At 39.3% G+C, this 15,075-nt stretch overlaps 1 protein-coding gene across 2 annotated transcripts in view; it reads left to right on the forward strand.

Annotated features, from left to right (window-relative positions):
- The window catches only part of SVEP1 (sushi, von Willebrand factor type A, EGF and pentraxin domain containing 1), a 127,122-nt gene that overhangs the window by 54,517 nt on the left and 57,530 nt on the right, over positions 1–15,075 (forward strand). For both annotated transcript variants that reach the window (XM_067464352.1, XM_060762511.2), the window contains exons 9-15: positions 1,962–2,091; positions 5,109–5,216; positions 7,175–7,306; positions 7,984–8,178; positions 10,113–10,234; positions 10,589–10,697; positions 13,227–13,418. In XM_067464352.1, the coding sequence (XP_067320453.1) occupies positions 1,962–2,091; positions 5,109–5,216; positions 7,175–7,306; positions 7,984–8,178; positions 10,113–10,234; positions 10,589–10,697; positions 13,227–13,418 (988 nt within the window). The remainder of the gene's footprint in view (positions 1–1,961; positions 2,092–5,108; positions 5,217–7,174; positions 7,307–7,983; positions 8,179–10,112; positions 10,235–10,588; positions 10,698–13,226; positions 13,419–15,075) is intronic.

The raw sequence follows: 15,075 nt of genomic DNA on the forward strand, positions 1-15,075 counted from the left end.
GACAACCTTCTTTTGAAAATCATAGTCCAGATACATGCCTTTAGTTGTGCCATCTCTTTTGGGTCCCAATTCCTTTTTCTTTTGTAATGTAATGGGTTGCATCTTGTGAGCTGTGCAATGTTTTGCTAGCAGACAAACTGTATTTAGTCTAACATGCGTGGAAAGAATCCAGGCTTCCCTTGTCACATGACCTGCTGTCTCAGTGACAGCTTTGCACCCACTACAGCTTTTCACTGGGTTGAGTCCAAAAGCCAGTATTGTCACTCTCTTCACTGGGTTGAGTCCGAAAGCACTGGGTTGGCCCCAAATCAATTTGACCAAAAGTGATTTGTAAAATTTGGTGATTTGTAATATTTGGTGGTCCGTTTCATATAATCCTCAAAAACAGAATGAGGAGGAGGGAACCAAAAAGCTCAGCAAAATGGATCAAGAGAGCCAGATTTTAGTCTCCATTATATCTGAGGCAGAGGTCTGCCACAGGCCTCCTGGAGAAGATCCTGCAGTGTCTTTTCTCCCTCCCTGACAGTGGAAAAGTTCCTAGGTTCCTCCTTCAGAGAGGGTTTTCCCATCAGCACTTGCATGGGGTGGGCATTGAAAAGTCTCTGAGTTCCCCTCGGAGCATGATAGGAGTTGAAGTTTTTTCTCTCTCTCTGTTTCTCAGCCAATAAAAGGCCTAGTTGTGTCCATGTTCTGATTGGCTGAGAATGGACGCAACTAGCAACTACAAATCCCTGAACCCTCTCTTGCAGTTTGTCTTATTTTTAAAAAATGTTATGGTAAAAACTTAAAATAATTCTTTAAAAGTCAGTAGATTGGTGAATTGTTCTGAAACTTGGCAGGCCTGCAGTTGTAAATGGGGTCTAAAACTTAAAATAAAACTTAAAACTTAAAATAACTAAGAATTGAACCTTCAAATTTTCCCATTATAGCCAATGGGCCAAATCTTTGCTGAATTAAAATGGTAACACTTCGATTTGAATAACTTCCTGGTAAACAGAATGATGGGTGAGCCGAAAATGGACCCTGAAATGGCATGTCTTTTGGCCAAATTGCACACTTCTAGTAGCAATACCTGCTTTCAAACTCAGCCCAGTGAAGAGCCGTATCTGCAAGAGTGAAGCTGCTGTTGGTAGAGTACGTCATGTGATGGGGGAAGTCTGGATTCTTCCCATACAAGCTAAACTGTATAGAGTTTGTCTGACAGCAATGCAGTAATTTCTAATATGTAATACTGGCATGATTTTTTTCTTCACATCATAGTTACTGACAAAAAAAGGAAAAAATGCAAGTTTTACGCAATGAAATACTTTTTTTTTCAAAAACCAAATTGATGGTTAATGTGTATTCTCATTTATTCTAGATATCCAGTACTCAAAGGGTATAATATTAATGTTTTAAGACTACTAAAATCTTAGGGCAATACCATGAGCCTTTGGTATCAGCTGAGTTTGGGTTCCAGACCACCACCACTCTATGGATGCTAAATTCCTATGCTACTCAAGTCTCATTATGGAGTAGTCAAATCAGTATTCCTTAAATAAGATGACAAAATCAAGGTTTGCTTTCTGGCCTTGGGTGGCTGAACCTGTGGGTGCAGAATCTGTGGATATGGAGAATGTAATGGGAATGAAATAGTAAAAACTAAATATAAAGTGAAGAAAAGAGTTGAGTAGTGTGCTTATAAAACATAGATATGATCAAAGCTAAATGATAGATAGATTCACTTCAGTATGTGCTAACACAGCCTTATTCACAGAGCTAGTATTTCTATAATAAGGTTTGGGCTTTTTAAATTAGAACAGTGAATGTTGATTCAGGCATGTAGTCTGAATATTTAGGAATGCTGGACAAGTTTCAGGTCTTTCATATGAGTCAACTGTGAAAACTGAGAAGTTTTTCATAGGTAAATTATGGCTAAGATATCAATATTTAGTGCTTCTAAAATATTGATCCTCTCACAGGTATCAATTCAAGTAACTCCAGCTTTTGTGCCACCTTACCTTTTCCCAATTGGAGAAGTTGACATCACATATACAGCAACGGACGGATCTGGAAACCAGGCAAGCTGTACTTTCAGTATCAAAGTTATTGGTGAGTGGCTCAAAGAAATTGTACGTATCCCAACAAAAACCACAGCAGCTTAATTTAATGATTAATAAACAATATAAATTAAAGAGAAAGTATAAAAAGTCTCCTGAAAGTTGGTCATATTTATGTTTCACAGTCGTGGAGCATCCTGTCATGGAGCAGTTTGGTGGGTTTTTATTGTAACATCTTTTCTCCCACTTTAACACTCAATGTGATTTACAACAAGCAAACAGCTAATAATTTATTACATTAAAAAGTTTAAAATCTAGCTAAATCATCAATTGAATTAAAACCAGTTTGAAACATAACAATTAAAAAGGCAAAATAAATCAGGAGTGTGTCATATTATACAAATCGTGTTCCTCTTGAGCAGTCTTCAAAGGGTTGTGGAAACAGAAAAGTCTTCACCTACCGATGGAAAGATAGCAAGGTGGTGGACAGAGGTAGAAATGTCATATGAAGCTCAAACCCTCAAACATCCTGTAAAATAGTTCAGAGAGTTCAAAATTAGTTCTTTGGCGGCAAACTGTTGTCTAGTATCTGGCAATCAGAGCATATACTTTTAATCCTGTTTCAATTTTATTGGTTGACCTTTTTATTATTGAGCTCAATTTAAAATGCTGAGCATGACCTTCAAATATACAAATGGTCTTGAACTTGGTGACCTTAATTCTCTGATCCCACTGAGAACTGCCTGGCCTTTAATATGTGCCTCAGATTTTTAACTCCCTGTACAATCATCTCAGCACTAACCTATTAGTTACTCCGCGTACTAGAATAGTGCATTGCTCCAGGTATGGAAGACACACCGTGAAACACAAGCTTTAATAGTGTCAACATCAAAACATACAGTAGCAGAGTTGCATTGTTAGACCAATAAACTTGTGAGATGGCACTTCCTTTGGGAATAGACTAGAGCCATGCCTCTGAAATGTACTTGGTGAATTTCTTAATTGCGGAGCTTCATCAAGATCCTTCTTTTCTTCTACATAATTTCAAACATATTTATTTCAATGGGGTTTTAATATGTAGTTCTGTTGTATTTCATTTTAACTTGGTTGCTACTTGTGGTTTTCTACTTGACACAAGCTGCTCTTGGTGTTCTGTTAGTACTATAATGGATTAAATGTAGTTATAGTATAGTTCTACCCTTTGTATATGATGCTTGATGGTGGATTTCCACATTGTCTCGCTTGTAGAAAATAATGATAGGTGTTGTGTTTGTTTTTCCTTTTCAGCCACACTTACTTTTCCTGCTGATACTCACTGAAACATACATCCTGTCTCTTAAAGCTGCCTCCTTCTTAAAATTGAAAGCCTGTACTTGTGCCTTTTACTAAAGTGAACAGTGTGCAGTAGAAAATATGGCTTGGAAACTGGGCCTATGTCCTCTCACTAAGATGGGACCAATTGTTGATGAAACAGCCATGTGTGGCATTTAGTCTCCGCTCAGATTTTTTTTTCCATGTCCGGAGCGCCTTGGGAAATTGCAAGTCGCTTCTGGTGTGAGAGAATTGGCTGTCTGCAATGATGTTGTCCAGGGGACACCTGGATGTTTGATGTTTTACCATCCTTGTTAGAGGCTTCTCTCATGTCCCCGCATGGGGAGCTGGAGCTGACAGAGGAAGCTCAACCCGCTCTCCCCAGATTCAAACCACTTACCTGTCAGTCAGCAGTCCTGCTGCTCAGATGATCTGACCTCACACTGATCTATATGATCACTGTAGATGAGCCCCCAGTGTACTTTAAACAGAGGTTTTTATCTGTTTGAGAACCTGAAAAAATCACTTGTGAAAGGAAGAGTGTAGACACAGATCTCCTCACCCTACACCGCTTCAGCCTACAATAGTCCTAAATGTGTTACCAAAAGACATATCACCTGGTGCTCATAAGATACCTTTCCCCTCCTGATTAAAAAAAGATTTCCTTGAAAGAAGTGACTGAGAAACCACCATCCATGTGCCTTTTGAATGAATGATTAAACTTAAATTCCTGTAGGAATCCCACATAAAGGAAATGTGTGCAATAGCACCTTTCTTCTCATTTTTTGCAGCAACTCCTATTGAGAGGTAGATTCTGAAAGCAACACATAATAGCAAAACTATTAGCAGTGTATAGCTTTATCTCTCATGAATGTGCCTGACGCTTTTAAAAATTATCCACATCAATGACCACTGCTACATTTTTCTAGTGCCGAGTTCCATAGTTTTGACAGTTCACTAGATGAAATAATTCATTTTACCTGCCCTTAATCTCCCACTCTTCCATTTTTTCATGACACCAGATTGTACAATTATGGGAAATCTAGAAACATTTCTGCTTTTCCCATGAATAACTTTATATACCTTTCTCATATCTACTCATACTCATCTTTTCCCTAAACCAAAACAGCTCCAGATATTATAACTCTGAATCCACTCCCATTCTTCAGTCCTGCTTGGCTTGGTGTGGAGGATGGCTGTGATTTAGATTGCATGATTTTGTGGATTACACCATGTGAGATTGCAGTGAGATATAGTTGAGGATGTGGTTTCTTGGCTATGTTGGATCCTGGCAGTATTCCAGAAGTTTATGTTTCTGCCGAGAAAGCCCTCTATTCCATGCTGTTAAAGCACTCCTATGATTCGTATCAGGCATATAGTTGTATTGAAATTAAAAGCGTTCAGCAGTGAACTCATCCCCTCCATTAGCTTCAGGAAGCAACTTGACAATGCTTACATATGCTTAGACTCTTCATTTGTGGTCTGCATAATGTCTGGAGATTGACAACTAGCAGGGGACAGATATAAATGTCTGCTTTAATGAAAGTAGCAGTGCCAGTATTGCAGCCTTAAACATGATGTATAAAGTATCTGTATGAAGTATTTTTACTGATGTCTTAAACATTAGGTTTAACTATCTGTGCTGAATTTATTGGCATGCAATTTATTGCATGGCACCTCTGAGTTTCCCTTGATGTTCTTGTTTACATTTTTGTGTTGCCTTAGAATCAGTTTCCTTTGATTTATTCACATTTTTAGACACAGAACTTCCAGTGATTGATAAATGTAGATCACCACCTCCAGTTCAAGTAGCTGAAAAGGAATGCAAAGTAACTTGGGATGAACCACAATTTTCAGATAACTCAGGTAAGTGATTGTGATTCAAAAAACAAGAAGTTATCTAACTGATAATATGGAGCATTTATTTAAATTATATTTTGATGAGCTTTGAGATTGAACTTCCAATAGGTATTTATTCAAACCACATGAAGAAATGTAGTTAGCATTAAGAAATGCAAGTTGTTAGAATAAGACTTTTTTGTGATAATGAGAAGTAAACACTATTATTTTGTTTTCCCTCCCACGTGTGTTAGAAGTAGCAGACCAGGAAATTACTAATATTATAGGTTAACTTCTAGAATGCAAGAAAAGCCATTTGTAGCATATAGTAATAAAAATGATTAGAGCAACAATATTTTCCATTATTTTTACATGCTTTTCATCCAGATAGTAAAAGCACAGTGCAGTATATGATTGTGACAATAATTAGATACAGGCAGTTTCTGCGTTACACATGTCTGACTTACAAATGACTCCTTGTTAAGACTAGGGATGAGAAAACAAGAAGTGAGAGACATTTACCCCTCAGAAGGGAAATTCACTCCTGTAAGAGCTATAATAGGGGAAAGGGGTTTCCATTGACCATCTCTCACCAATCCTTGTTCCCACAACAAGGGAATATTTTCAAAATCCAATTATCACAGGGACAGAAAATGAGGTGAGATCTTCTGAACAGGGGCACAGATATCAAAACAAACACCACAGTGGTATTAACCTTTATGCTATTTCAAGCATGTGTGTGTGTGTACATACATAATGTGTATGTATAGCTGGAGTTGCACTTTTAAAAGTATCTATTCTGACTTACAAACAAATTCAACTCAAGAACAAGCCTATTGCACCCAGATTTTATTACTCTTGTTTGTAACTTGGGGACTGTCTGTATCTGCTGTACACACATCACACATCATTTATAGTCATACATATGTCTGTCCACTGCTCAAGGCAGGAAGCAATTTACCTCCCCCAATCTCATCCTATATGGGGCATTCTCCCCCCCCCCCCAACAATGTGGTATTGACATTGCCCCCTCCATTCCAACATACATCTTATAAAGAGGCAAAGGAAGTATTTGGTTGTGTTTTTTTCTTTCTCAAATAGAGAGATAAATATTTATAGACACTGTCTGTCTATAAAGGTCTATTCCTAGGCACTTGAATATGAATATCAGGATGCAGGAGCAACTACATGCACCCTGCCAAATCTGCTTCAGTACTACATTGGTGCCACCATGGTCTAGGTAGGCCAAGACCTTATACTGGACTATCATCTCACCACCATTCATAACTGGCCACAGAACTCTGTGTGAGTTTCTGACCATCCTGGACACTGTTTTATGACACCAACAGAGGCTCTTGTGTGATCTGGCTACAATATATGTGAGAGTTTCCAGCAAACTCAGGAGCACATTCCCTTCCAACTTTGTCTGAAACAAAGCAAAGGCAGTTTAACTCAGGAAAGCCCACAATATTCATGGAAAGTACTGGAATGTCCTGCTTCCCCAAAAGAGATGAATATGTTGGTGCTACAGCCCCACTGGCTCGCTTTACATGTAAAGACTAAGGAATAGCTGCAGTGGTCACTGAAAGGGAGGAGAGTTTGATGGTGCTTTTGGCAGTATTCTCACAGAATAAGAAAGTAAGGCAAAGCAATGGTATTCCCTATCACTGCAAGTTCCAGAGAGGCTGCTGTGTAGAACAGCAAAGACCCTATCACAGGAAAAGGGGCCACTTCATTAATCTCTCCTGGCACCTACTGTCAAGATGAAAGCTTCACTGAAACTACTGGTAGAGCCAGCCTTGCACATTGCCATTGGAAGTAAAAGGAATTAGACAACTGGTTAAGCCATAGTTAGGCTAAAATTGGCAAAGGGCTCACTCCAGAAACATCTTGGGATGATTTTATTGGGATTTGCATAGAAGCAAAATGTATTTCCAGATTTCTCTTCAAAGCACACTCCCTTTTCTTGTCTCTGACTATTCTAGGAGCTGACTTAGCAATAACTAAAAGTCACTCACCTGGAGATACCTTTCCCAAAGGAGAAACAATTATTTGGTACACTGCCACTGATCCATCGGGAAATAACAGGACCTGTGAGCTCCATGTTATCGTCAGAGGTTTGTTTCAGTGGTGCAATAGGATGCATGTTGAGGCCTTTTTCTCAGTTCAAATTTTGAAATTGAAATTCCAAAGGATTCAGTGTTGTTGCCCAAGTGAATCCAGAAACCATATGGTTTTTATTCCAATTGTTTCACACATGCATTTTACCGTAACTTGCCAAAGGAGGCTCATTTATGAATTATCTCCATGATTAGCAAAACAAATACTCATTAGTAACATCTATAAAAACATCTATATGATTATATGTCAGTGGAATTTTATTTGAGGATTGATTACCTTCACAGTTTGCTAGCATACATGAGTAAAATGCTGTACAAAAAGATCGTTCATGTAATCATAACTAATGACCTCTGTTGTAGCAACTACTTAATGGGAATGTGCTTGTTGTTAGTACAAATTATTAGAAATTGTGCCAGTTCCACTTCCAAAATTAATATTAGAAATTCCCATTAAATAAACATGTGAAAATAATAGAACTGGAAGAAGAGCACATATACAGAACAATAACAGAAAGGGAATCCTCTCATCACCCGGAAAACTCACAACAACCCATCTTCTCATCCCTCGGGTGCCACAGCTTCAATATTCTAGATCAGGGAAATAAGTGCACTACATAAAAGAAAGGAGTACATAAACCATAGCCTAATGTGTTTTTTAAAATATTATTTTTCAGGCTCTCCTTGTGAAATTCCTTTTACCCCAGTGAATGGGGATTTCAAATGCATAGAAGATGAGACAGGAGTTAATTGCACATTACATTGCATGGATGGATATGACCTCACAGCAGGTTCCAGTGAAAACTATTATTGTGCCTATGCAGATGGTATATGGAATCCACCTTACTCTACTGAGTGGCCTGACTGCTCCTGTAAGGTTTATTATTTATTTGATTTTCTAGGTGTCTGCCCATTTTAAATCCCTCTTCCGTGTAGTAAGCATTCATATGACAGCAAGTCTTTGCTTTTTTGTTTCAGATTTTTGGAAGGTCAGAGAAAACAGAAAGATCAGAAAGTCTTGAATTTGCTTATATGTTCCTTAGTTGATGGATAGTAGTTAGAAATTGGGAAGACATTTAATACATACTATATGCCATCCAAGAGAGTCTTCTCACCCTCCCTCTAGCTGATATTCTCCATCCTGCCAGAATTGTAATGAAATCTTCTCTGGAACAGAAGAAGATGGTAATTTAGAATTCTTGCTTCATGCTACTGGCCCCATAAGTCCAGCTGGTAGAATGCCATATTTGTACTTAGAGAGCTAAACCAGTTACTTATGATTTTTGTAGCTGTCGGTGATAGGCTCCATAGAAGATTGCAACACGAGATAAGACAGATTTTGGGGGAAGGATTTTTATGGAAGGTTTACCCACTCCTACTTTTAGTAATGGTGTAGCAAAGGCCTGTATGAATTAGAGAGGAGAAGGGGGTATTCTATGTGTTATGGGGCAGAAAAAAGAGGAGGAATTGGATCCACAGGGGAAGTGACATTGCGGGCATTAGTGGGGCCGATTCTTCCACTTATTCCTATTTGCTGCATGTTTCTTTTCACCCCGGTATCTTCTTTCCTTTGTGAAATGGGAATTTGTTGTATACCGGAAGAGAAAAAGAGCCACAACCCACAAGGTAAGTGAAGTGGTACACAGGGCTGGTTCCTCCTCCTCTCCCCCCATTGGGACTACTGTCACAGCACTCAATTTCGCTACTCCAGAGATATTTTTGGTTTTGCAACTTTCATGGGATAGTTGCACCCATATCTTCCACAAAAGTGGAGGGACAACTGTATCTGTGATTAGGGACTCATCTACACAGGGCAGTTAAGTGTAAATGTGCCCTGGAGCAGGCCCAAATCTGGCACATTGGTATTGAATCCTGATGTCTTATTAACAGAACCTAGGAATTCTGTCCATCTCCCATTACACTTTGCAGTCTCCCTGCCCACCTCCCTTCTTGTGTTTTCTTGGGCTGATCATTCCTTATCTTGCCTAATTCACTTTATAATTGAACTTACTCAGATATTGTGGACATTTCAGGTGTTATTTGAGTAGATGTTGTTTCCTTGATTTTTAAGTGTCCTAGTTTAATTCTGGTAAATTGGTTCTTTTATTCGAATTAAAAAAGTGTGGTGTGTTAAGATCAATTAACATACTTGTAAGTGCGGAGCCAGTAAAATCCCAATTGTTTGAATCATATCTATTTGAATAACTAAGGTTGTTCTTTATTATTTAATACAGATTTAAGAGGAATTCTTGTCTTCTGGAAGCATTATTTTTTCCCCTTCCTAGTGTACTCTCCAGAGGAGAAATTGAGTTTAATCCCTAGCCATTAAAATGTAATAAAATTAATGAAATGATTAAATATGTCAGCAAAATATTTGATTTCTTCTTAATAGTACTAAATAAGGATCCTGATTTGGAATCTTACTATGTTCAAGTTCTTTTATTTTAAAATTTTAGCCTATGCTTGGAAAAATCCTGTTTTTGAATCACAACTCTCAAATAATCCCAGACAGTATTGCCACATAGATGATGGTAGAAAGGGCAATTCTCAAAGTTTGTGCACCAACAAGTTATTTTTCTAGCTCTGTATTTATCTATTCCTTACCCCACTCCACATTGCATTGCAGCCTTACTTTAAACAGACCCTGTTATCTTAATATGTCCACTGTTGATTTTTAAAAGTCCATATCTTGTTTATTTGTTTATACAAATGGTCCAAGAAAATTATCTCCATTTTGATGTATCATATCTTGCATCAGTAGTATAAACTAGACCAATATATTTTCTGCATATTTACTGTTTTTCAGTAAATCGTTTGGCAAATCATGGTTTCAAATCCTTTGAGATGCTCTACAAAGCAACACGGTGTGATGACAATAACCTTCTTAAAAATTTTGTGGATGCTTTTCAGAGTGCTCTTGGTAAAATGGTAGGTTAGTAATACACTTCAAAACTATCTTATTGAAAATGGATTAGTTTTCTTCAAAATATTGAACATGCAATATGTATTGTGGGGGGGGGGGAATCAGAAGTAAAAATTATCTGTTATACTTCTAATGTAGACTCTTAGCTAATTATTCTATTAGTTTTTGCTGCTTGAATGACAAGATTATTTTTCTGAATAATGTTATTGACTACTTTTCAATTTATGAACATTATTGATTGTTAAAAAAAGATTCATTTCTGAAGTGGAATATAAAATTTAAATTATTTAATGTCAACCTAGTATATTGACTTTGTGAATTCAGGCCTTTATTCTTTCCTCTTCTAATATGGTTCATAGGTCCCATCATTTTGCAATGATGTTGATGACATTGACTGCAGGTTGGAGGATTCCCCAAAGAAACATTGCTTAGAGTATAATTATGACTATGAAAATGGCTTTGCAATTGGTAAGTTAATTATTCTGTTGCTCACTAACTTGTAAATAATGCAGTATAGGGTGGTGGCAGATTTCAATTTGTTCTCTTCAGCATGTGAAGGGCATTTTTAAACATGTATTTACCAGCTTTTAACCCAATTCCTCCCGCATTTTCTCTAAATGTTGTTTAGCCACACACCCACCCTAACTTGATTTAACCCAGGTTATAATGCATATGTAGAAGGGCCCTGGGTCTCAACTGCCAGATCATCTGGGATAATCAGGTAATCTGGAATCTGATCCTTAGTTATAGGGCCAGTGTAAAAGGGGCTTTACTTGAAGAAGATAATAGTATGCAGGTGATAACCAGCTTTAGTAGCTCCTTTCCACCTAATTCCAAGGAAGGTATTCCTGTGCTAAACTGGCAGCTGTAATGAACTGAATGAGGGTGAACAAATTGAAGGTTAATGTAGACAAGACAGAGGTACTCCAGGTCAGATGAAAGACTGATCTAGGAATAGGTATGTAGCCTGTGTTAGATGAGATTGCACTCCCTCTGAAAATAGAAGTTTGCAAATTGCTTCGTTTTTCTCGCTTGGCTCCATCTGCAAATCGAAGGGTTGGACAAAGCATTTGAATCAAAATCATGGCTTATCTCTCTCCATGTGGCTTTATTGAGTGTTTTAAACTGCAGTTTAATTGGACTGGGAATGTGTGGTCATGGTAGTTTTCACATGATGTAGCTGCGAACTTTTCTCAATTCCACTCTTTTCTCATCATTATTACCTCTTGAAAAAAATCAGTAATGTTCATATGTTGTGATACTATTCTATGCCTAAGCCAGCCCCTTAATTAATCTGTTTTTACAGTCAGCAGACATGAGGTGGGTGTTTTGTGTTTGTGTTCTGAGTGCGGTTAATTCCTGGCTTCTAGCATCACTATTTCCACTCTGTACACATTTCTTGTGGGATTCCAAATTGAAGTATGGCAAAGTGGCTTTGCAGACTGTTCTGAAGCATACCTGATTTTTATTTTTGAGCAAGGATGCAGAAAGTCATGAGTAACAAGAAAATGAGATTTTTTTAAAAATCCTGGAAAAAAAGAACACCAAACATACTCCCAGCCCCACAAAGAAACCCTGACAATTAGAGAGTCTGGGAAGGCAAACCCTCTTTCTCCATCCCTGCCATCTTCTGCAGCCAGAATACTACACTCCCTGTTTTGATCCCATGCACTACTACTACCTGGAAGTAAGACTGTGATGAGTTGTGGGTAAACTGAGGCATCCAAACAATGTCTCATGTTAATCTAGGGCACATCCAGACAGCCCCTTTAACATGGAAGTTCCCACAGTTAAAAGGGGGTCATCCAAATGACATCCCAGAGAAACATGAATCAGATCTTTCCAGATGTTGGGCCTGGCTGCTTCCTTCTCCTTAATCTCCCAAAGCATCATTTTAATAAGCCAGGAGCTTTCTCCAAAGGGGCCTGAGCATACATTTATCTTTTTGGAGTAAATGGAGGGCTGGGGGCTGACTCCATGGTAGACCCAGGAGGGCATATAGCTGCCAGCCCCCACCCTCCACAAGGGACGCCTAGGTTTGGGGTGGGTGTGGGGCCTCAATCCCAGGAGGAACTGGATAAAGCATCCCAGTTCCTTCTGGAACTGAGGCCTGTGTAGAAGGACCCTGGATCGAGACTGCCATATAATCCAGATTATCAAATCTGATCATTCAGATTATCTGCTTTGAATTGAATTATATTACTCTGCCATATAATCCAGTTCAAAGCAGATAACCTGGATTTTATATGGCAGTGTGGATGGGTCAAGACTGAGGCTGGATCTACGATGCCCTATATTCCAGGATCTGATCCCAATTTTTTTCCTTATCCCAGATTATCTGTCTGACTCATATAATCCAGGTCAAAGCGGATAATCCAGAATCAGATCCTGGGATATAGAGCAGTGTTGCTTCAGCTCAAGAGAAAGAGAAATGGAACACAGCTGTAGAATAAAGCAAAAGTGTGAAATTCCAATATTTTTTCACAATTATAACTTCCGTCATGCAATAAGAGGATTCTTGGTGAAGAACAAAAACATTATGTCTAGTAACAAAAAGGACTTATGTGGGAAACCCCTAATTTCTAGTTTGTTCTTGGCTGGATCTACACTTCCCCACTATCCCAGGATCTGATCCCAGATTATATGAGTCTACACTGCCAGATTATCTGGGATAATCAGATAATCTGGGATTAGATCCTGGGATATAAGGCTGTGTAGATCCAACCCTTGTGGGCTGTGAATTGTTAAACAAGCAATCCTCACTTTCACATTCAACTAGTGAAGCCACAGATGGATAATATGTGATTTATTTAGTTGCTCCCAAGCCATTCTCTATGTGTTATCTAGAGAAATCTGAAGTCAGATCTTTACCACTAGGCCTTTTTCTTTTTTTTCTTTTTTTCCTTCCAAGGTTGACAGCGCTTCATATGTTGTTGACATATGTAGAAGTTGCTTATTTCCATTGTCCTGTTTCCCCTTTTCATTAATATTTTTCAGGTCCCGGTGGCTGGGGTGCAGCAAACCGGCTAGATTATTCTTATGATGATTTCCTTGAAGCAATCCCTGAAGAGGAGCAAGCTAAGACAATAGCTGGTTCTGTGGATGTAACACACTCACGGGTCAAAAGGCACAAAAAGATAAATATACCAATGTCAGACTACAAAATAAAGCTAGTTTTTAATATAACTGGTAAGAAAATTGTCTTTTTTATTTTCCAAGAAATGTAACTTTTCAAGTCAATATCCAGTTACAGTATATCCTATGGCAAGGCCCCTCAAACCCAATGTGCATTTTCAGAGTTCAGCGACTAATGCAAAGTTGGGGTGTTTTTTGGTGCACAAACTGTTTTGTGTGACTAGTTGTGGAATAAATGCTGCAACTAGATAGCTAATTGCATTGTACAGCCACTTGCATGCAGGTGCAACCGCAACTAGTATTGTGTAGCTTCTCTTGATGGAATTATTTATTTATTTATTTATTTGGGGTTCTTCTACCCCGCCCTTCTCACCCCGAAGGGGACTCAGGGCGGCTTACAGTAGCAAGGCACAATTTGATGCCTGCATCATAAAACAAGTGTACACAAAATTACATCAAATCAATTAACAACAATTCATACATAAATTCATACATTATTCCCATAAAACCAATAAAATCAATAAAAACCCCATACAAACCCAATTTCTCCTTTTACATGGTCAGCGTTTGCTCATTCATAGTTCTAGTTTCCTGTTCCACTTCATCAGTCCTGCTGGTCTTACTCGCCTGAATGTCTGCTTTAATTGCTGGAGTGCCCAAAGGCCTGGTCCCACAACCACGTCTTCACCCTCCTCCTAAAGGCGAGGAGGGATGATGCTGCCCTGATTTCCCCGGGGAGTGAGTTCCACAGGTGAGGAGCCACCACTGAGAAAGCCCTGCTCCTCGTCCCCACCAGCCTCACTTGTGAGAGTGGTGGGGTCGAGAGCAGGGCCCCCCCCCCCAGATGATCTCAAGGTCCGGGGTGGGACGTAGAGAGAGATACGTTCGGACAGATACGCTGGACCGGAACCATACAGGGTTTTGTAGGTCAAAACCAGCACCTTGAATTGTGCTCGGAACTGAATCGGCAGCCAGTGGAGCTGACATAACAGGGGGGTGGTATGCTCCCTGTATGACGCTCCGGTGAGCAATCTGGCTGCCGCTCGTTGGACTAGTTGAAGTTTCCGAACAGTCTTCAAGGGCAACCCCACGTAGAGCGCGTTGCAGTAGTCTATTTGGGATGTGACAAGAGCGTGGACCACCGTGGCCAGATCAGACTTCCCGAGGTACGGGCGCAACTGGTGCACAAGTTTTAATTGCGCAAAAGCTCTCCCGGCCACCGCTGAGACCTGGGGTTCCAGGCTCAGCGATGAGTCCAGGATCACTCCCAAGCTGCGAACCTGCGTCTTCAGGGGGAGTGTAACCCCGTACAGCACAGGCTGTAACCCTATACCCTGTTCGGCCTTACGACTGACCAGTAGGACCTCTGTCTTGTCTGGATTCAATTTCAATTTGTTAGCTCTCATCCAGTCCAACACAGCAGCCAGACACCGATTCAAGGTCTGGACAGCCTCCTTGGTGACAGGTGAAAAGGAGTGACAGATCTGGACATCATCTGCGTAGAGATAACATCTCAGTCCGAAACTCCGAATTATCACTCTGTTTGTATCATTACATTTGCACCTATGTAATCCACTTGATTATAGAACTAGGGTGGTTTTTGAATATCCTTTATGAGCCATTTTCTTTTGCTAAGTATGATGTTTTACATCTTGTGCCTCAGGATTGTTATGCTCTCTTGCTTTCTTGTGACCCATTGTGGCAGTCAAAT

This window comes from Anolis sagrei, chromosome 2 (assembly GCF_037176765.1).
Source record: "Anolis sagrei isolate rAnoSag1 chromosome 2, rAnoSag1.mat, whole genome shotgun sequence".
In the NCBI taxonomy this organism is placed as follows: domain Eukaryota; kingdom Metazoa; phylum Chordata; class Lepidosauria; order Squamata; family Dactyloidae; genus Anolis; species Anolis sagrei.